General features: G+C 37.9%; 1 protein-coding gene across 3 annotated transcripts in view; it reads right to left on the bottom strand.

Moving 5' to 3' along the window:
* Window positions 1–939: 939 nt before the first annotated feature.
* Window positions 940–20,663, bottom strand: part of SLC12A1 (solute carrier family 12 member 1) — a 78,743-nt gene continuing 59,019 nt past the window's right edge. For all 3 annotated transcript variants that reach the window (XM_040968498.1, XM_040968495.1, XM_040968496.1), the window contains exons 20-26: window positions 15,436–15,579; window positions 12,262–12,393; window positions 11,917–12,028; window positions 10,128–10,214; window positions 3,124–3,259; window positions 1,813–1,880; window positions 940–1,194 (exon numbers count right to left, since the gene is read on the bottom strand). In XM_040968498.1, coding sequence (XP_040824432.1) covers window positions 1,059–1,194; window positions 1,813–1,880; window positions 3,124–3,259; window positions 10,128–10,214; window positions 11,917–12,028; window positions 12,262–12,393; window positions 15,436–15,579 — 815 coding nt within the window. In that variant the 3' untranslated portion in view covers window positions 940–1,058. The remainder of the gene's footprint in view (window positions 1,195–1,812; window positions 1,881–3,123; window positions 3,260–10,127; window positions 10,215–11,916; window positions 12,029–12,261; window positions 12,394–15,435; window positions 15,580–20,663) is intronic.

Here is a 20,663-nt window from a genome sequence, read left to right as displayed (position 1 = left end):
GAAAAGAATCAAGTCATTCATCGGAAAAGCAATTTTTTTTGTTGGATTGTCAATATGATTAAACATTAGAGGTGCATTAACAGTTGAAAAAAAATCAGTTGCTATATATCTCAAATTTTATAAGCCTTCACACTTCACATTGTAACTATTCTGTTAAATCCATACAATCACCATATATCATTCAAGACATATTTTGTAATGATAGTTTCAAAGTTTGTGGTACTTTATTTTCAATTACATATCTTAAAGAACTTACTTCATTTGTATTAATTACCTAACTAGAAAAAGGATACATAGTAACATCATGATGGAAATTTCTAAGTATTTAGTAGGACGGGTAGGTAGAGTTTACATGTTAAGAATAAAATATATTTAATTTAATCAAAACCAATGTTGCCTTCTAATCTGGGTAATATACTTTTCAGTCAGTAGCAAATTCAAGCTAACTGATTGGTAATCACTTAGATCACTCTTAAGTATATAATCAGTTACATTAAATAAACTAAGTACTTTTAAACATTTTATAGACTCAGATACTTCTTAAAGTTTTCAGTTATTGAGTTTTAAATCTTTGTAGATAGAGGCTTCTCAGGAGGCCAAGGGTTTTACACGTTTTACACCCAGTTGGTCTTCTTCTTTGATAACCACCCATGGTTACTCTCTAGGCCTATCAATAAGCATTCATTGAGCACCTGCTGTGGAGCTGAGGCCTGTATGATGGTCTAGAAGCTACACTGTAAAAACAAAAGATTAAGGATGCCTGGAGAAGCTTACAGTCAAATCAGTGATTTTCATCATCTGGGTTTGTTTACTATTTATCAACAATAATGACAAAAATGTTTTTTTAGGAGTAGCATTGGTTTTGAGATCCCCTTTAAGCTAATCAGAAAAAACAAAACATCCGGTAACTAAGAAAAAGTCTAATATGGCACAATTTATGTAGATTATGCTAGGACAATCTCCAGAAGTTTGTATATCCTAAGATCAGATTTGCAGCATAAACTATTGCCACATATTATTAATTAATCCTACATTGTTATTTTCTAATCTTTCATGTTTTATGAGTAAAATGTCAAAACATTTTTGTGATTTCCTCTAACTAGTAAGACAGGAGGAAGGTTCTTTGTGAGGAATTCCAACCAAGCCATATACAACAAATCTGATATAGATCCTTTTCTTGCCACTGGAAGGCTCCTAATGGCAGAGAAGACAAACAAAAGAGAAAATGAGAATCACCACATGCAGTAACCTTCCTAGCACTTCTGAATTATTTAATAACCAGTGGCCTGAAACTTTCACACCTTTTTCTCCAAATAAAGGCACTGGAATAATTTTGAATATAGATATTTTCAATATATAGTTACAGAACGAACTACAGACCAGAAAAATAGACTTAGATATTACAAAAACAAAACACTGTTCCTCTAATTTTTAGGTAGAAATTATTTTTCCTAGTAGTTTAAAGCTCTTAGACTTAGGATAAACCTCAGAAGCCAGCTACCCAACCAAACAATCTACCAGATCATTTTGATATTATGTGGGTTGCAGGTGGGCATATGTCTTTGGCCATATGGGTATGGCATGACTGGCAGAAAGTCCACGCCAGCCCCTCTACAGCCCATGGGCTGAAATGTACAGGCATTGTCAGGCTCTCAGGGTAGTACTGATTTTCTTTTACTGTCTAAAATCTCACATATTCCTACAAAACATCTGTATACCCAGCTGAAGGATCATAGAATTTGAAAATTGGTCAACCCACTTGCACCTAAAGATTTCTCTGTACTATTACTAGACATTTGCAGGGATACTTACAGGACAATGAGATTGGCAGCTCTCGAGTGCTCCTGCAAGAGCTCATTCAGTCGGACTTGGCGGTAACTCTGTGGACAACATTCAGGGTTAGCTGAGTGCAGTTCTCCCCGGACTATGAATCAGAATTTATTTTCTTCAACTCACAAACAGTCAGACAGCCTCATTTAGGCTTGGAAGTTTTCAATGCTCTAAAGCCTCACAAGAAAATTTAGAGATATAAAAGAATGAGACCAGATTCTCATTGTGCTACAATGTCTTATTCAATTCTGGGGTAGGGTTGTGGGAGAAAGCAGTCTTGAATAACACCAAGGGTAGAAGTGAATGACTGGTTTTAGGGAACATACTTTTGGTTAAAGAAAATCTATCAAATCTTGATATGATAACTCATGAACATAGACCATATCCTAGGCTACCATTTCTGTAACTCTGTGTTTTGTCAGTACAATGGATTGGTTACAATTAAAAAAAAAAAAAAGCTATCAGAGCCTCACTTGGGAAAATAACCGTTTTGCAATGGTGAGACTAACATTTATTGTTACATTTCACTGGCTCAGAAAATGAGGCTCAGATGTGTGATTTGGTCAATTATATAAGTTTTTGTAAGAACTAAACAGCTTGTTTCACATGGAACTTGATTCTAGTTTGTAATTTTTTTAAAAACTAAATCTGAAAAAGCTTTTAGTATTGCTTAATCTTTCCAAGTTCACCTCCTCATAAAGTTTGTTTGGATTTTGTAGTTTACAAGTTCTTATGGTCCCTTGCCTTTAATGTGCAACTCAGGAGTCAGTACTGCCTAGTTTTCCATTCTTATTATCAGTAAATTCATTTGGCACAGGCTAGAAGAGTGTAACTTCGTCTTGCTGGGCTCTCTTGCTCACTATTTGAAATCCATCTTACAGTGTGCACCAGCAAATCCAACTTTCTTTGTTAGTTTTCATACCACCTTCATCAGGCTAGAATTCTTTATTATTGTGAATAAACTCAAGTGTGAGTCAGCCTACTTTTATATTACTCTGTGCACATACTGACTGAAATTGTTTTAGATTGATGGATTTGTCATCTATTTTTAAAAATTAAATCTGAAAGATTTAACAATATGTACTTTAAAAATAATTTCATCTTTGGAGAACAAAATGAATATTGTTTTCTAAATCTCCATATCCAGTAATGTGATTGAAAAGCACTTGAAAATTATGGGAACCCTGGATCTTGAATAATGCAATTCAATAATAGTTACATTACTTCTTAATCTTTAAATCAAGAACTAGTTAGATAGCAAAGTAAAAAAAATTAAGGAAGACAAATCCTTACCTTTTCCTTCACTGCTTCCAATTCTGCATCTGTAATTTTCCATGGAGTTTCTCTTTTTAATTTCTCAGCAGTTGTTAAATCTTTGCAGCTTTCATGGAGACGATATGGTTCAATCATCTCTTCAAAGAGTTTCCAGCTGAAATTGGAATTATAAAAGAGGCCTCACTGTGGGAAACTAACTTATTATTTCATGGATAGTGCAGGTATGACTGGCTCTGTTGGTTTGGAATCAGAGCTGAATGTCATGCAAACCTTTTAAGAATTATCTGTGCAGGGCACTTACTGTGAGAAAAACTGTGGCCATAGAACTGCTTCTCCAAGGAAAAGCTTTAATGTATTTGAGGCATTATTAGCCTAAATATTAGATCTTCAATATTAAGGCACAAACACATAGTTAGTAATTGTTCAGCAAATATATATTCTGCACAGTGTAATCAAAGACAGTTTAACCCATAAGTGAATTTCCATCACCATATTAAACAGTTTCTTTAAGAACCATTTGTAAATGAATGTAGATGAACTAGGCTTCTTGGAGGTTGGATAGGACAACTCATGGCATCCCCCACTCTTGGCTGGAAGCTGAGGGCAGGCAGCAGGAGCATAGCAGTGGCTTCCACCGTCTTTATGGTTCTCAGCAATTTGGATGTTTACTGCAAACTACAATGTTCTTAACCTTCTGGTGTTTGAAGTTGCTGCCTGAGAGTTTAAGATGAGCATTATTCAAGTCAATTATAAGGAAAGAAAAAAATTTAGTAATATTTTAATGGCCAAAAATCTGGGACATGGAGGAGGAAGCTAAAGTAAGTATCAAAATGCTAGATCATTTTAATACTTGCTGAAAATTTTCCATTTCTGTCTTATATAATACTCCCATAAGGTTTACTTAAAAAATAGCATAAAGGAAAGCTTATAATCTATGACAGTTGTTATCTTCAACTGCTACTTTAAGGGCATCTGTAGTATAAACATATTCTTTGTTTTTTAATAATGTGCCTTACTCATGATTTAATAACTTTGGAAAGAGTGATCATTAGAACCCATATGCTCTTAGGCTGATAAATTAAAATATGATGCAGTGAGTTCAATTATCTCAACAGCTGGCCTGATTTAAGACTTATAGACAAGAAAAAGTATGGAGATTACAAATGAGTAGAGTTGTCCTTAGTAGTGAGCCTTTGTTAGGGGATTGAAGAGACATTTAATACAGTAGACTTCTGTTGTATTGCTTTATTTAGAAAGAGCTGAAGACAGGAAGAAAATCAGACTGATGTACTTTATTATTTTTGGAACCATTCAATACTCTATTTGCTATTACCTTGAACGGTGGTTAGTCAAGTAGAAGAGTGCTGGCCTTGGAGAGTAGAGCCGTGTTCTTACTCTACCTTTCCCATTTCGCAACTTGGCCTGGATAACCTCACCTATGGAGGAGGAGTGACCAAGGCTGTTGGGAGCTATGGGAAAGTCAGGGTGTAATGACAAAAGGCTGTCATAATGACAGAAGGGTGTAATGTTCCAAAAGGTGCTGAACAGCCAAATAATGGAGGTTAGTATTGGTAGGCTCAGTGTTTAAGCTCTACATATATGTATTTCAATTGGGATGAATTTGCATCTCAGCAGAGATCCCTGTTAGAAAACAGTACAGAAATAATTTACTAAGAAACAAAAGAGGGATGAAAGTTTCTGGTTATCTCCTCAGCAACCACATTATGTATTTACCATTGTCATTTGAATGCTGTGTCTGCCAAAAGGCATGGCCAGATGGGTCCATAATTCAGGCAGACTTGAACTGATTGGCACCCAGTGTTACCTTGACCTCAGTGAATGGCTGAGGCCTTAGGTGAGTTTTGCCTTAGCAGAATCCAGGACCTGAGTTATTGGGGAAGAAATGAATTTTTTCTCCTACTGAACAGACATGAGCAACTTTGTAGTTCTGGTTGCTGTTGGTAGCTGTCTTGCTTTTCTAAGTGAAATCAGCTTCCATGGATTATTTCATAATGAAATATAGAATAGGAAAATTGAAAACTAATTCTTGGTAGTAAACTTAACCTTTTAGATCAAATTTAGTCTAAAAACCAATTTATAATTGTATTTTTAGTTAAATACAATTTAGTCAATTTCCCATCATGTGTGTCACTATGCCTTAGTTGTTGTTATATTTGCACGATAATGGATACAGTAGGTTATAATAAGGCTGCCTTTGTCTGTTCTTTTTCTTTGCGCTCTTACTTCTCCTTGTCTATGTTTAGCGTTGATTTCTTCAGCACAGAGCTCAGCCTTGAGCTGGCTGTTTTCCAGCCTTCTAACCAGGTGATCCTAAGATGAATTAAAATTTCTATTTTGAGTCTTATTAGAGATGAGCTTTCTCATAAATACGTTTATGCTTTTTTAGAATAATTCAAACAGTATAGGATATTAAATACAAATGAAAATTCAGTGTTAAAGATAAATAGCTTCCCTGCTTTTGCCATCTTTGTTTCTTACAAGAAAGTTTTCAAATTTTTAAAACATAAACACTTTGCTCCAGTCCACTGAGATTTCTTCCTTCAAAATAATGTGCTAGAGTTGTTTTTGTGTTTACTGCAGCATCTTTGAACTAAATCACATAGTTAATTACTTCTAGTTCCTCTTTGATTTTCACATAAAGATTGTTGTCTTTTTGGCCTATGACTTTCAATTCAGTTTATACAATAAAAAGCAGAATTTAACCACAAGAGCTTTTTAGTTTCTCCTAGTTCAATTATTTTCTCATTAGCTTTGCTTTTGTATTCCCTTTCACCCCACCCTACCAAATTTATAGATAATGTTTCTGTGACAAAATGCCTCCATCAAGCTTTGCTGATATTTTATGAGTTGTTGAAAGATTTCCTAAAGTCAACTTAAGGGCACTTAACATTAGTCTCCAACATGGAAATCATTGACAAATCCACATGCATTTCCTCTGGAGACCAAGAAGGACTAGTGACCAGTGGATTGTTTTTAATGATCATTAAGGGATGTCAAGTAATGAAAGGACACGTGAGAGCTGAAACAGAGCCAGTGGTTACTCTCTAAACGACAGTCCCCATGGTCTGACCTGCATTCGCCCAAACAACACCCAGAAAAATTTCCTTTTTAAAATGATTGAAAATATGCCAGATATACAATCAGTGGTCACAGAGGAGATATTCGTTGTTCTAAAATAAATTTGCTTTTCTTCATAGGAATAGCCATTGCCAACAATAGTCACTGCAGTAGTCACTGCAAACATCAGTTGTGTGATGTTTCATTAAACGCTATGGCGTCGGTTAAGCAGAAGGCTGAGAGTACAGGCTAGGTCCTCCAGCACACGGGGGACTTCTTTTCCTTGCACTGGGGGGACATTAGTTGCAAGCATTCTCTTATTTCAATAAGGATTTTTCCCTTCTGCACTTTCCTCAAGAGCTTGAAATGGTCGAGAGAATATTTCTTCAAAATGTTGACAGTAAATTCATTTACTTCTTGAGGAAGGGAATTATTTTCATGACAGGACTATGAGGATATATGAGATTTAAAGATAGAAAAAAGAGGGGGGGAAAGCTCATTATGACTGTTACCCTAAGGGTGGGAGAGGCTTAGTTAACAGAAAAGAAGTTAACCTCAACATCTTCAGTAATAAATGGGAGAGAACAAAGGGATCTTAAGGTGGTGACCATGGCAGTTGAGCAGAAACTAGTAAGAAAGAGAGGAAAGGAAACAATGACTTGAGTAGAGAAAATTAAATTGGTAGGTTAAGAAATAAAGGAATATAGGAACAACAAAATTATCAGCACGCAGAGATAGTCCTTTCTTATTGATCAGGAAAACAGTATGAAGCATTTTCCTGGAAGAAGAGTATGGCCAATTTGTGCTCTGTCTTATAAATTCCAAAGCCAGTAAGAATCACAATGACTAACCTCTAGACATCAGAGAATAGCCCCCTTCTGCTGAGTATTGGTATGCTTGGCCCTGTTGCTAAGTGGAACATGCTAAGGTTACATCACTGCAAATGCCAAGAGACAATGATTTCAGAAATTAGAACTCGGCTAATGAAAAGTGGAAGTCTCCTAGAGATGACTAAATGACAACCTAGTTCATAGCAGGATGTTAATTCCATTTATCAAGAAGATTTATACATGTGCTCTTAATTTTTAAAGTATTTGTAATTATACAACCAGAAGAATTTAATGTATTACAAGTTTAGATGAAAGAAGAAAGTATCTCAAAGTAAGAACCAGGTTAACCCTGTCAATTATGGCTTTCTTGCCACAGTGGAGACGTTTCCTAAACCCATTAAATGAACCATAACCTTACAGGAATGAGCACCTTAAAGGATATGAAGTCATGGTTTGTCTAGCCAATAAGAATGTATCTTAAATCTGAGTGATTTCAAAAAGCCCCTAATTTGATATACGATAATAATAAATACAAAACCAGCTGGCACTGTGGTATATCAGGCTGATTCTCCACCTTCAAGCAGTGGCATCCCATATGCACACTAGTTTGTGTCTCAGTTGCTCTACTTCTGAGCCAGCTCCCTGCTTACCGCCTGGAAAAGCAGTAAAGAAGGACTCAAGTCTTGGGCCCCTGTGCCCACATGGGAGATATGAAGAGGCTCTTGTCTCTGGAGCAGCTCAGCTCTAGCTGTTGTGGCTATCTGGAGAGTGAACTAGTGCATGGAAGACCTCTCTTGTCTCTTCTTCTCTCTCTGAAAAAACCTGCCTTATTAATAAAAACAAATAGATGAATCTTTAAATAAAAACAGTAAGTTGTTTGTGAGTTTTACAATTACACAGGCTTTCCAATCTTCTTGCACTTTTGGGATTTCCAATGAAAATCAACACTATAAATATGTTTGAAATATCATTGTTGTAGACTGAGTTTTTGCATCCTCACCAATTTCATATGTTGAAGTGTTAACCTCCATTTAATGATATTTGAAAATGCAGCCTTTGGATGTAATCAAGTTTAGATAAGGTGGTGAGGTTGGGGCCCATAACGGGATTAATGCCTTAAGATAAAGAATAAGGGACCTTTCCTTCAGCAGTGGGGAAAACCGCCAGATGCAAACCAGGGAACTGGCCCTCTACAGGACTGAATCAGCCAGCACTTTTACCTTGTACTTCCTACTCTTCAGAGCTTAAACAAACATCTGCTCTTTAGGCCATGTAGCTTACGGTATTTTTTTTTTTTCTATCAGAATGAGCTGATGGAGATGATTCTAAGTTGATAACAAATGAGGGCTAAAATGAAGTCATATTCTGAAGGTATTTTGTTTACTTAAACTTTTTTTTTCCAAAGAAAATATTTAATAGTGGAGTGAGGGGAGAAACCTAAAGAGAAAGTGAGAATTCCCATCTGTTGGTGAGAGAGCTTGGGACTAAGAGCAGGCCAGCTAATGGCATCCCACAGCTGCTTGCTGCTCCTCCTTCGCAGCATGTAAACTCTAAACAAGGCAAGGTGGCAGGCCCTGTAACAAACACTGATCACTGATGACCAGATCTAGGTTTTGATAAAAACAAGCTGGAAGGGGTTCCATTACAACTGTCCCCAGCCTTGTCAGTAACTAATGTATAACCACTACTATTGTTCCTTGGAGGCAAAGTGGTAAAGACATAAAAGCCCCTACCTAGACTGCAAGTCTCAGCAGCTTCAGTCTCTTTTCAGCAGCCCTTCCAATCTTATCTGGAGCTTCTCTTTCTCTTACCTAAAGTTTCACTTTCTCTACTCTCACAGGTTTGTCTGGTCTTTCGAATCTTCATCGACACCAGGACACAAACTCAAACTCATCTTACCAGATCTAGAACACTAGTTCATTATCTAAATGCTCACAGTCATCTGGGGGCTAAAGCTAAGAGCTGAGGCTGGGAACCGGAACCCAATTCAGGTTTCTTTCTGGTATGTCAGGGAACCAGCTACTTAAGTCATTAGATGCTGCCTCTGATGCCTCTTATCAGGAGTGTGGAGAAACAGCTAGGACTTGAACCCACACACTTTAAAATGGGATGTGGGTATTCTAATCAGTGGTTTAACCACTAGGACAAATACTTTCCCGCCCCCCCCCCATTTTTTTGAAGATATTTAAAATTTTGTTTGTATGCATCAACGGCAGAGATATACAGAGAAAAATACAGAGATTCACAGAGATCTTTGATCTGCTGACTTAGTGTTCAAGTACCTACAAAAGCCCGGGCTGGTCCAGGTTAATCTAGGAACCCAAAACAAAATTCAAGTCTCCTGTGCCTCCCCTGTGGATGGCAGGGCTTGAAGTACTGGATCCTTCACCTGTTGCTTCCTAGGGTGTGCACTGGCAAGAATCTGGAATCAGAAGCAGAGCTGGGACTCTAACCCAGGCACTCTGATATGGGATGTGGGTATCCCAAGGAGCAAATGAACCAGCTGAATAAATGAACCAAGTATCTGCTGGTTGAGGATACTTAAGTGGTTACTTCAACTATGCCATTTTCTTTCAAAGCCAATACATTTCTTATTTTTAGAGATCCTCTCCCCCAAAGTTCATAGGCCTTAAGCACTTGAACCCTTTTGTGGCTTATAGCTAAAATGGACCTGGAGGGTTGGTACTGTCATTGTACCAAGAAAACACAAGCTTATTTCCACTTCTTCTGTGTCAGCACTCCCCATCCAAAATGTCCCAGTAGTACCTCAAATAAGAAACTAACCTTGAATGCTCAGGCCAGAATAATCTAACTTTGGGCTTCGTGCTATTCTTGCTAACTGAGGGATCAAGAACAGCAAGAAGAATTCTAATGTGTAAGAACACCAGTCTGAGTTTCAAGAACTGTCTCTGTCAAGCTCAACTTTATCATAAAGCCTTCCCTTCCCTTTGGAAAGTACTTGATAGTTCTTTGTCATTATGTGAAGATCATCATTAAATTCTATCAGGAAATTACTGCACTAAACATGTGACATTTTCATTCTTTGATAATCAACATAAAAGAGAATGAGGGATAACTTTAGGGAATCAACAGATCTTGTTAAGCATTTCATACCTTTCCTTGTTGGGTTTAATGTTGATATCACCAATGATATGGATGTCTGCAAATTTTATCCTAAATTTGCTCAAAAGAGAAGCCATCCTGAAAATGGAAAAGAAAAACACTTCATCATTGTGTATTTAACTATTTTCAATCAAATATGTTTTGTGTTTGAGTTAATATATCAAAGAAAATCATGTCTTATTTTAGCTTAGTTGTCAGTCAGGCTTTATGGTTAATGCTAGATTTTCATTATTGTACTTTGTTGGATTCATTAAATGTAGTTCAAGTTATTCCACTGAAAGCATAAACTCTTATAAGTACAGACAGTGGAAACATCAACTGTTACTCTGCATTCATGTGCCAGGAAAGATGATGCAAAACTCACCATACTCCTTTATTACTTAAAGATAGCAAATCTTAATATTTATTGACTACTTTGTTACTGATAATTTTTGTAGCCACAGATAAATTACTGACAAGCTAGTAATTATCATATGTTACATGGTTATATGTTGGAGGTCTTTGTCCTGACAACTCATAATTTTGATATAATTTCAATTTTATGGAAATGCTGCAAGCATAGTGTGAATAACTCCCAAAGTCACCAGTTGTTTTTTATTTTGCCCCATTTGATTTGTCATTATCTTTGTTTCTCTCTTTATCTGCTGATTTTCTTCTGTTTTACAGTATCTTACAAATATCAGGCCCCTTAAATATTTGGATGAATGCTTCCTAATGACAAGGATACTCTCTTATAACCATAGAGTACAATTTTAGCAATTAAAACATTTGACATTTACTTCATGCTATCAGCTAATCTACAAACTATCTTAAAATTTTATCAATTGTCTGCACAAGATAGTAAAGGCTTTAAGAAACAAACATTACTATAAACATATTAAATTCAATTTCACCATGACTCTTTATGAAAAATTAAATACATATAATATGTATGGATATTATATTGCTGCAAGTAAAAATAAATTCACAAACTCATTAATGTATTAATATAATGAATATACATTGATACACAACTATAACCTTCTGAGAAAGAGGATAAAATATAAAAAAATTAATAAAATTCTATCATTGTTTTGTGATTTCTGGATATCACAGGACTCAGGACTCCAATATGCCACAAATGATTACAGATGATTCTCAGGTTTCCTTCAGAGATCCCTGGATATATCATATTCCGGGCAGGCTTATTCTTTAATTCACATATTAGTTTTCAATGGCAGATGAATGAAACAGACTTGCAATTAAGAGTGCCTTAAAAAAGTATTAGAAGAGTTCTCAAAAGGCATCCATCTAAACTTTTCCAAACTGCACACAAGCAACTGGAGGCCAGATGTACATGCTGACTGCTGTGGACTCTTGCGATCCTTTGGGGACTAGGCTGGTGTGAAGACTCCAGTGCAGTCTCTCCCATCTAGTTCTTTGCTGTTCTAAAAGGGACTACCATGAATTAGCAGGCATAGATCCCACAAATACCAGAACACTAATTTGTTCATATTCTTTGTTTCTTAGATGTGATTACTCAGAGCAAACAGTCAGTATACAAGATAGTGACACTCAGCTCTCTTTTTGAAAGCATTGTGGCAGAAAAGATGAGGACTTGAAGGCAGTGATTAGAAAAATCATGCAAATATTTTATTGACCAGAAAACCATGTAAACGTGTGGCTATCTTGGTGGCTTTGTCTTTCCATCTAGTGTGCCTCAAAGATAACCAAATTTCTTAGAAATTAAAGCTTTAATGCAAGCAACATCTGAAATGACTTAACATAGAAAGCTACTTACGCAATTTTTTCTTCTTCAATGCGGTTTATCTTCCCCCCAACATAAATTCTTAGTTTACAGTCTTTCCATTTTTTTCTGAGAGTCAAGATATAGGGGATAAGGAGTGTTAATCCTGTAATAAAGAATAAATTATGACAGAAAGCATGAGTAAACCTAACTATAAAACTTTGAATAGCTATGTATCTCTATTCATTCTCACACCATGACTCTTAAAAATTTATAAGCTGTAAGAACATAGAAATATTATTATCTAACTGGCATTGTTTTCATATACCATGCATTGTAGTTTGTTAGATTTATCAGAATAGAAGCTCTACTCCCTAAGGTATATGCTGCAAGGTTTACCTCCATCATCAAACAACCACCAAACATCAATTGTGCCTTTTCCTTGTTTCTTTTTAAATTGAGTGCTGGCTTCCACCAGTTTCTGGTTGAATTCTCCCACATGCATCGACTGGATTGTGTTGATGCTGCTGTCTGAAAGGAAAAAGAAAGTGATGCATCTATTTGTCCTTTGAGGATAGAAACAGGATAACTTTCCGATAAATCCATTGATGAAAATAAAGAATGAGTCATGAGTTCATGTATTTTGTATCTGTAAAGTTAAAGGAAAAATCTCAGAATAATTTAGATAACCTTAAATAATTAAAAGAGAAATTTGATAATGATTTCCTGGTTATAGCTTTTATTAAAGCAGCATATTTTTTTCAGATCCTTAGTATTCTGTCCTAAAACTATTATTTTGACATAAGAGAATGTTAATAAGCTAACACAAAAGCCACAATATCCCTGTTTTCCCAAATCTAAGCTGTAATTCAACTAAGTATTTTCAATTTTACTTGCAGAAGTTATAGTGATTGGTTTTCTACAAATACACAATGAAGTCTGACATGTTTTTAGAAATATATTCTATGTGGGCCCGGCGCGGTGGCGCAAGTGGTTAAGGTCCTCGCCTTGCACTCCCGGGATCCCATATGGGCGCCAGTTCTATCCCGGCAGCCCCGCTTCCCTTCCAGCTCCCTGCCTGTGGCCCAGGAAAGCAGTGGAGGACGGCCCAGGGCTTTGGGACCCTGCACCCACAGGGGAGACCCGGAAGAGGCTCCTGGCTTCGGATTGGCATAGTATCGACCGTTGTGCTCACTTGGGGAGTGAATCATTGGACAGACGGAAGATCTTCCTCTCTGTCTCTCCTCTTTGTATATCCACCTTTCCAATAAAAAAAATAATAATAAAAATAAATCTTTAAAAAAATATATATATGTATTCTATGTATCTGAAGAGTGGCAGAGAGGGAGAAATAGAAAGAGATCTTTCATCCGTTTGTTCACTTCCCAAATGGCGGGAACAGGTACTGGTGCTCTCTTCCACTGCTTTCCCAGGAACATTAACAGGGAGCCTCAGCCTAGCCCAGCCGTGGCTGTTACAGACATTTGGAGAGCTAAGTCTGTGGACTAAGTCTAAGTCTGTGGACTAAGTCTGTGTATCTATATGTGTGTCTCTGTCTCTTTCATGTCTGTCTCTGTCTCTTTAATTTTATGTCTCTCTAATTTTCATCTGAATAACTATTTAAAAAAAGAAAAAAAAACCAGAAAACATGGAAAGAAAACTGTCCTTATTTCAGGTAGAAGTGCATATAGAATACTGCAAAATATTTAATGCAATTTCCAGTTTAACATGAGCACAAGGAAGTGTACCAGGAACTGGGCCAGGGTCTGAGGAGAGCCCTTGCCACTATATATATATATATATATAACACTATATATATATAGCATTCCTCATTTCGATGCCTTTGGAACTTGCGACTTCATTGCTCTGTTACAAAGATGTGGTATCAGTGTGGTGCTCAGAATAAAGCTGACAGCCTCTTCAGAGCTTCCTGTCTGATCTATGAGGTTCTGAAGACACTTTGTTCTCTGTTGCTGTTGCCATGTTTTGGGCCTGTCAGTTTGAAGCAATTATCCTGTATTGTTTTTCTATTGCACGGACTGCTGAGAGTGAAAATAAATTTATTTGCAATATGGGCCAAACTCTGCCTTCCCTTCCATGCACATCACAAAGCATCCCAGGACTCTGATGAGTGCCTTAGAGGCAGAGCTGTTCTTGATCTAGAACTCAAAAGAGCTGTCAAACCAGAGCACTGAATGGGCCTGCTTTAGAGCCGCGTGTGAACTCTTAGATATTGAAAATAGTGCATAATATGGTTTTCCTGTTCTCAACAATGAGACATGCTGAATTTCAGAAGAGTACATTTTTGCCCAAACAAGTACTGTGATGCACAAACAAAGCTTCCAGAATAAACAACAAATACTGCTTTCATTAGTGAGGATGTGAATTATTTCCTTTCTCCATTTCATAAAGAAGAGCACTGGGGTATGCGTTGTCTTTTCAGATTGTACCACTTAAGCAAAAAATCAGAATGGAAGGGAGGTAGTAGTTAGTATCCTGAACAGTCTTATGCTTGCTTCATCTTTAGATTCAGACATATCATTTTTCAAGAAAATGTCATTTTAAAATGACTAGTAAAGACTCAGTTCTGAAATGGGGAGATATAGGTATTTCTCGTCAATCTTTGTAAATATATGCGTTATTAAGTTATAGGTGAAATTTTGTCCTTGAGCTATTGAAGAACAAGCAAACGGAGCCAGTCCAGTTGCAGGGTAGGAGAGGGCCTCTTTGAAGGGTTAACCACCCTCAATGCAACCTGGAAGACTGTTTAAGACCTGCTTGGACCCTGCTGTTCGACTTGGAGACTTCAGAGAAGTTCTCTTCCCTTAGTCTCAGAGTATGACTCTAACAGCAGGATATTTGTTCACGTTCTGGTTTTCTACCAGCAGAGGTCACTGTGGATTTCATAAAACTCAAGTTGCATTATTTTGGAAAGCAAGCTATTAAAGAGAAACAAAAGTAGATATTTGAGTCACCTGTTTATAAAACCCACAGCAAGCTCTCCCAACCTTTGGCTCTGTCTTTGTAATATATGCTAGATACTCAGAGATAAATGTACCACTCCAGCGCAATCTGTAAGGAGGTTAGTATTAGTGAAATTCTAATTCCAGCATTTTGATATACGATGATAAACATGCCTTTCTGGAACTGGGATTAAATTTGAACCCACTATTTATGTGTGAGTCAATTTTAAGTCCCTTGAATGTCCACAAAGTAAGAAAGGTTGTGAATAAAAATGTCTAGGTATTGGTTCTTGAATTTTTATCCCCTCTGTGTTTTAACTAAGAAATGTCTATTTTATGGCAAGTAGTCTAAGCACTATGTGATTCCCAAACCAAATAAAATGATTTTAGAATAAAGTTTTATGATAAGATAGCATAAAAGTACTTTAAAATATGGATAAATGTCAGTGGTGTTTATTTCTTATTCACATCACCTATTTGAAATAAATCTTTCAGTCCCTCCCTACCCTGAATGCCCTTACTGTCTTAGACACTGATTTGTGAGCCTTTACAGATGTTCAGGTCGCGCCTTGTCTCGTATTCTCTCTTGTAACTTTGCAGAAGGACGTACCTCTCTTAGGAGCTGGTTTAGGGATGTTCAGCTTGCCAACTTTCTTAAACAAGCCCCGGATGCCTCCAGCACCTTCTTCACCCTCATTGTCTTTGATAGTGGCCTCCAAGGCCAGCCTCTCCTGTTCCAGTTTCTCTAGTTCATCTGATGGAAGAAGACAGAATCATGTACTTCATTCTGATGAACAAATGCCTAGGAACAATCTTAGAAATTCTTTCAGTGCTTAAAATTATATGGAGATTATGCATAATGTGATTTTTTTTTCAGAATGATTATTCAGAAGTAATATATTTTAGTGAATTATATTCAGAAAGTCGTTATATCTGGTTAAGAAAAGCAGTCTAACATGTTAAGTTTCAGTACATGAAATCATTCCTTGTGTGGCTGGTGTTGTGGTATAGTCAAAGAAATATTCTAAACTAAGGTTTCTGTGTGCCAATCCAAGTTCAACTTGCTAAAAAAAAAAAAAAAAAAGAAGTTCCACAACATTCAAGTATGGGACAAGAGCTAAACTGTGCAACCTTTGGTGCCCAAGATTCAGACCCACTATCAAGCTTTGATGTTGTGTCTGTTTGCTTTTATACCTTTTCTTGATTCTGATTTTAACAAAAAGTTTTCTACCTTCTATCTAATGCATGAATCTTTCTTTGGCCTCAGCTTATATTGGATCAAGGTATGTATTTTTTTTCTTTAGATTTACTTTATTTATCTGGAAGGCAGAGTTATAGAAAGAATAAAGAGATAGAGAGAGAGGGAGAGAGAGAGAGAGCGAGAGCACGCTTCTATCCACTGGTTCACTCCTTGGTTGGGCTAGGCTAAAGCCAGAATCCAGGAACTCCCATCTGGATCTCTCATATGGGTGCAGGGGCCCAAGCCCTTGGTCCATCTTCTGCTAATTTCCTATGTGCATTAACAAGGAGCTGATCAGAAGTTGAAGCATTTGGGACTTGAACCACTGCTGGCACTGCAAGCAGCAGCTCAGCTTGCTGTGCTACAGCATCAGCTTCAAAGCAAATACATTTTAAAAACAGTCCTATAACAGTGCTGCACTGATAGCCCTTTTTGCTTCCACGGGCAAGGTGGCACACTATGGCCTGCCAACAACAGTGCCTTGGAAAACAAGCAATGCTTAGAGAACAAGGGGAGAAAATGTGTTGTAAAACATTGTTGGGGCTTCTGTAAATGTCAGCCCTGGGAGCCTACTGCCTTTATCCATGAAGCTATACAAATTCAAGATTTATCAATTATGTACTAACCAAGTGTGTCAAGACACTCACATTCTTAGATGATGCTCTTATTCAACTCCATGGATTCTCTGGCCCCTTTCCAGGTCTTAGCAATTAATCTTTGGCCAGTGGCATGAGATTTAAGGTCAAATCGCCCATGTGATTTTCTGCAAAGCTTCAAAAGGTCCTCAAGATCAGCAGCTGTAGAAAATCTAAGAAATTAGACTGATGGGATTAAAGCTGAGCCAGGAGTTGCTCACCCCTAACATTGGAAAGGTAGACAGGCTAGATTGCTCTGGGGACCACAAACCATTTTACTTCTGCTGCTGGTTTTCAGCGACACTAGAGGTGTCTCATTTACTTTTTCTGTGCCTCAGATTTTCTGTCTGTGAAATGGAAAATTGTACTCTTCTCCCTTTCCTATTCTCTTACCTTTATAGAAAAAATAGGCAACAATTTCCACATCGCACTTGGAATGTCTTAAAGAACAGAACAACAACTGCATCCTCTAAGAGGTGAATTTATGCTGCTTCTGGGAATGGGCCTAGCCATGCCAAGGAAATTGAGTATCTTGAGAAACCAGGAAATGATTTTAGCAGTTTTTATTTATCTTCTACTTTTCAGGTGTTGAGGACTGTGCTATATTTTATTCCTCCCAAGCAACTCTGAGATGGATATTATTAAAAACAAAACAAAACAAAACTGAGCCTCAACAGTTAACTAACTGGAGTTAGCGTTGCAGGTTAACACACTTTGAATGCAAGGATATCTGCTTGATTCTCAATCCTGTGTGTTTCCCATGAGGAAGACTTTGTTTCTGATTAAAATTATTTCAGCATTGGTTTACTAAATTGCAGCTGTTCAGCGTCATGTAAACCTAAGCACTGTCAGTGCATGATGTCACGCCAAGTAATCCCCCAAAGTGATGACCCTTGTACGTGCTATTTTACTATTTTTTTTCAAATCTATTTGAAAAGCAGAGAGACATAGAAACATGTCATTGTAAAACAAGGATCCTAAAGATATAGAAAGATGAGGCAGGCTGTTCTATAGAGACAGCATGGGTAGCTACACCTTCTTGTCTGCATTGGGTTACAATACCATAGCTGTTAGTCAGCCTTCAGGGTGTTGAAGGAGCCAGGTGCATTCTGCCTCCCCCCGCCCCCCTGAACTTCTTTGGGATAACTACCAGGGTTACCCTGGGGAGAGGGTTCTTCTCATTTCATTTTTCTTGGCAGGCACCCGCATACCCTGTGATTAGCCACTAATTGCCATGCTCTTTGTCCTTTAGTTTGGACAAAGGCAGAAAAAAGATAAATCCTCTTTTGTAGGGGAGTCAGCTGGTTGAGCAAGCTGGGAGCTGCTCCAACAATTTGCTTACAGGTCTGTGCACAGCCCTTCCAGGGCAGAGCAAACTGTAAAGTCCCAGGCTTGAGAGACAAAACCAAATTTTGCTTGAATGATTCAGATTTAGCTGCTCCCTCAAATACCGTACAGAGGTTGGCAGCGTCTGCTCTAAAGGCCAAGTCTGTTTGCTTTGCCATCTTGGATTTTCAGGTCCACACAGTGGTGTGATCTTCATTTGTACAGCGATTCTGTAAGTTCTTATTAGAGGTAATTCTTAATTATTGACTTTACAGGTAATTAAGGCCTTCTTCCATGCACTCCCTTTTCTTCAAATTTCAGGGTTAAGTAGCAGTGATGCTTTGATTATCTGCAAGTCAGAATGATCTGTCTGGCATTCCGCTTGCCTCTACTTGCTTGGGAAATTAGAAATAGATTTTGTTGGGGGTGGGCATTTGGCTTAAACCACCAGCATGCCACATGGGTGTGCTTGAGTCTGACACCTGGCTTCTCTCCGGGCTCCAGGTGCTTGCTCATGCAGATGCTGGGAGGCAGCAGTGATGGCTCAAGTGATAGGGTTCCTGCCATCCATATGGGAGTCCTGGTTTGAGTTTTCATTGTGGCTTTGGCCCCAGCGAGGGGCTGTTTCAAGCATATGGGGTGTGAGCTAGCAGATGGGAGCACTCTCTCTATTTGTATCTGCTTCTCAAATAAATTAAAGGAGAAAAATCTTCACAAAGACTGTCAAACACTACTTTCAACAAGGATACTGGCCAGCTGGCTTGGAAAAGTCTGCTAGTAGTACACAAAGGGGTCGAAGCCAAGGGAGTATCTGAGGGAGTATGAACAGATTCAAATTGATTTCCATGAGGCTAGCAGTAAAAATCACTCATTCTACCACAATTGCAACCATTATCATTATTATATTTTGCATCTTTTTAATACGAGGGGCAGAGAGCAAGCATGCATTTCTCTCTGCTGGTTTGCTCCCACAAATATCTACAACAGCCTGGAAGGCTAGCCAGTTGCTAGAAATACAAACCCTATCAGTTGAGCTGCCACTATCACTGCCTCCCAAGATCAGCATTAGTAGGAAGCTGCAGTAAGGAGTCAGAGGTAGGACTTGGAGCCAGGTGCAGGGGGCTCTAACTGGTGGCTTAACCGCTGGACCAGATGCCCACTTCCATTACTACATTTTTCATGTTCAGCAATTGCAAAGCCCTTTTCACACAGTAACTCATATGGAACTAAGTGCAGATAGGACTGCTGCCCGCTATCCTACTCCCCGTTTATTAGTGAGATTAGGAAATAACGTGATGAGTTCATGGTTTCACAGTTAGTGATCCTGGTCTCCTGCTTCCATAACTAATATTTACACATCTCTGTTCTTTCTTGACATATCCCAAGTGTAACATCTATCTGTTGAAGTAGAACTCAGTTTCGTTTTTTCCAGAGACCATTCCTGAATGTCGTGGTTAGAATGAATCTCTTCTACATTTCCATAACACCCTACTTAAGCTTTTATTTTGTGTGACTCTAGTAAATAGAGTTCTGAGAAATGCTCTGCATTATTCACTCCAGACTGCAAACTATTGGAGGGCAGAGCTTCTGTCACAGTCCATTACTGTAATTAATTGAACATTTACTGTATGCCAAGGATCATGACAAAAACTTTATGTCCATCACAATCTTTAAGCAACAAATCTGTGTGATAGGTCCTATACTTATTTTCATTGGAAAGTGTGATCAAGTGAAACACAAAGGTAAGTAACTTGACCAAGATCACACAGCCAAGAAATCTCAAAGTCTCAAAGTCTAAATCCAGACCTGTCTATTCCAAAGTGCACATTAGGCTTCATATAAATTCTCCCTCATTCTTTAGTGATATCCAGTCCTCCATGATAGAGTCTGGGCCCAGGTTTACTTCTGAATGGCACTCAAGAATTACTTTTTGAAATAAGTAAGGAAATTGGTCAGTCCTCTTGATATAACTCAATACTTCTGAAAGTGTCATCTTGATAAGGGAAGAATGACAAGGACAGAATTGTCAGGGAGGGGGTGTGAGAAAAGTATAGACAGGAGATAGCTAAAAAAAGATTATGACTTAGAGTCAGTATTATACACATAGTCGTAGAGGGCCTGTTGGAGCTGGTGGTAGTATACCAGGTTGGAGAGGACAGAAGGTATGAGAAGTGGAATTAATTGAAAGACTGAGAGGCAACTGGGGAAAGGAAAGCACTTGGGAATCAGGTAGTAAAAGTATGAATCTTCTATATTAGATAACTCCATATGATATATCATGATTCATGAAGTTACACTGAGAGACACTGAGAAGGTCTGCCATCTTCTCTTTTTGAAAAATAAATTTATCTTCCTTTTATTTGAGAGACAGAGTGGGAAAAGAGAGCAAGAGAGAGGGAAAGTGATAAAGAGCGGTAAGGATATCTTTTCTACCTGCTAGTTCACTCCTCCAAATTCCTGCAACAATCTTGGCTGGGTCAGCTCCATGCCCAAAGTCAGAAATTTACTTCAGTCCCCATGTGAGTGCCATAGTAGGAAGCTATGGGAACCAGAATTGGGTCTTGAAGATTGCCATTTTACTATGAGATATGGACGTTCCAGCAGTGACTTAATCACTGGGCCAAATGTCTCCCCTAC

This window comes from Ochotona curzoniae, unplaced genomic scaffold (genome assembly GCF_017591425.1).
Source record: "Ochotona curzoniae isolate NIBS_2020 unplaced genomic scaffold, NIBS_Ocur_1.0 scaffold_4701, whole genome shotgun sequence".
Classification (NCBI taxonomy): Eukaryota; Metazoa; Chordata; class Mammalia; order Lagomorpha; family Ochotonidae; genus Ochotona; species Ochotona curzoniae.
The sequence above is the reverse complement of the archived record's forward strand: the minus strand, read 5'-3'. Positions and strand labels throughout refer to the sequence as shown.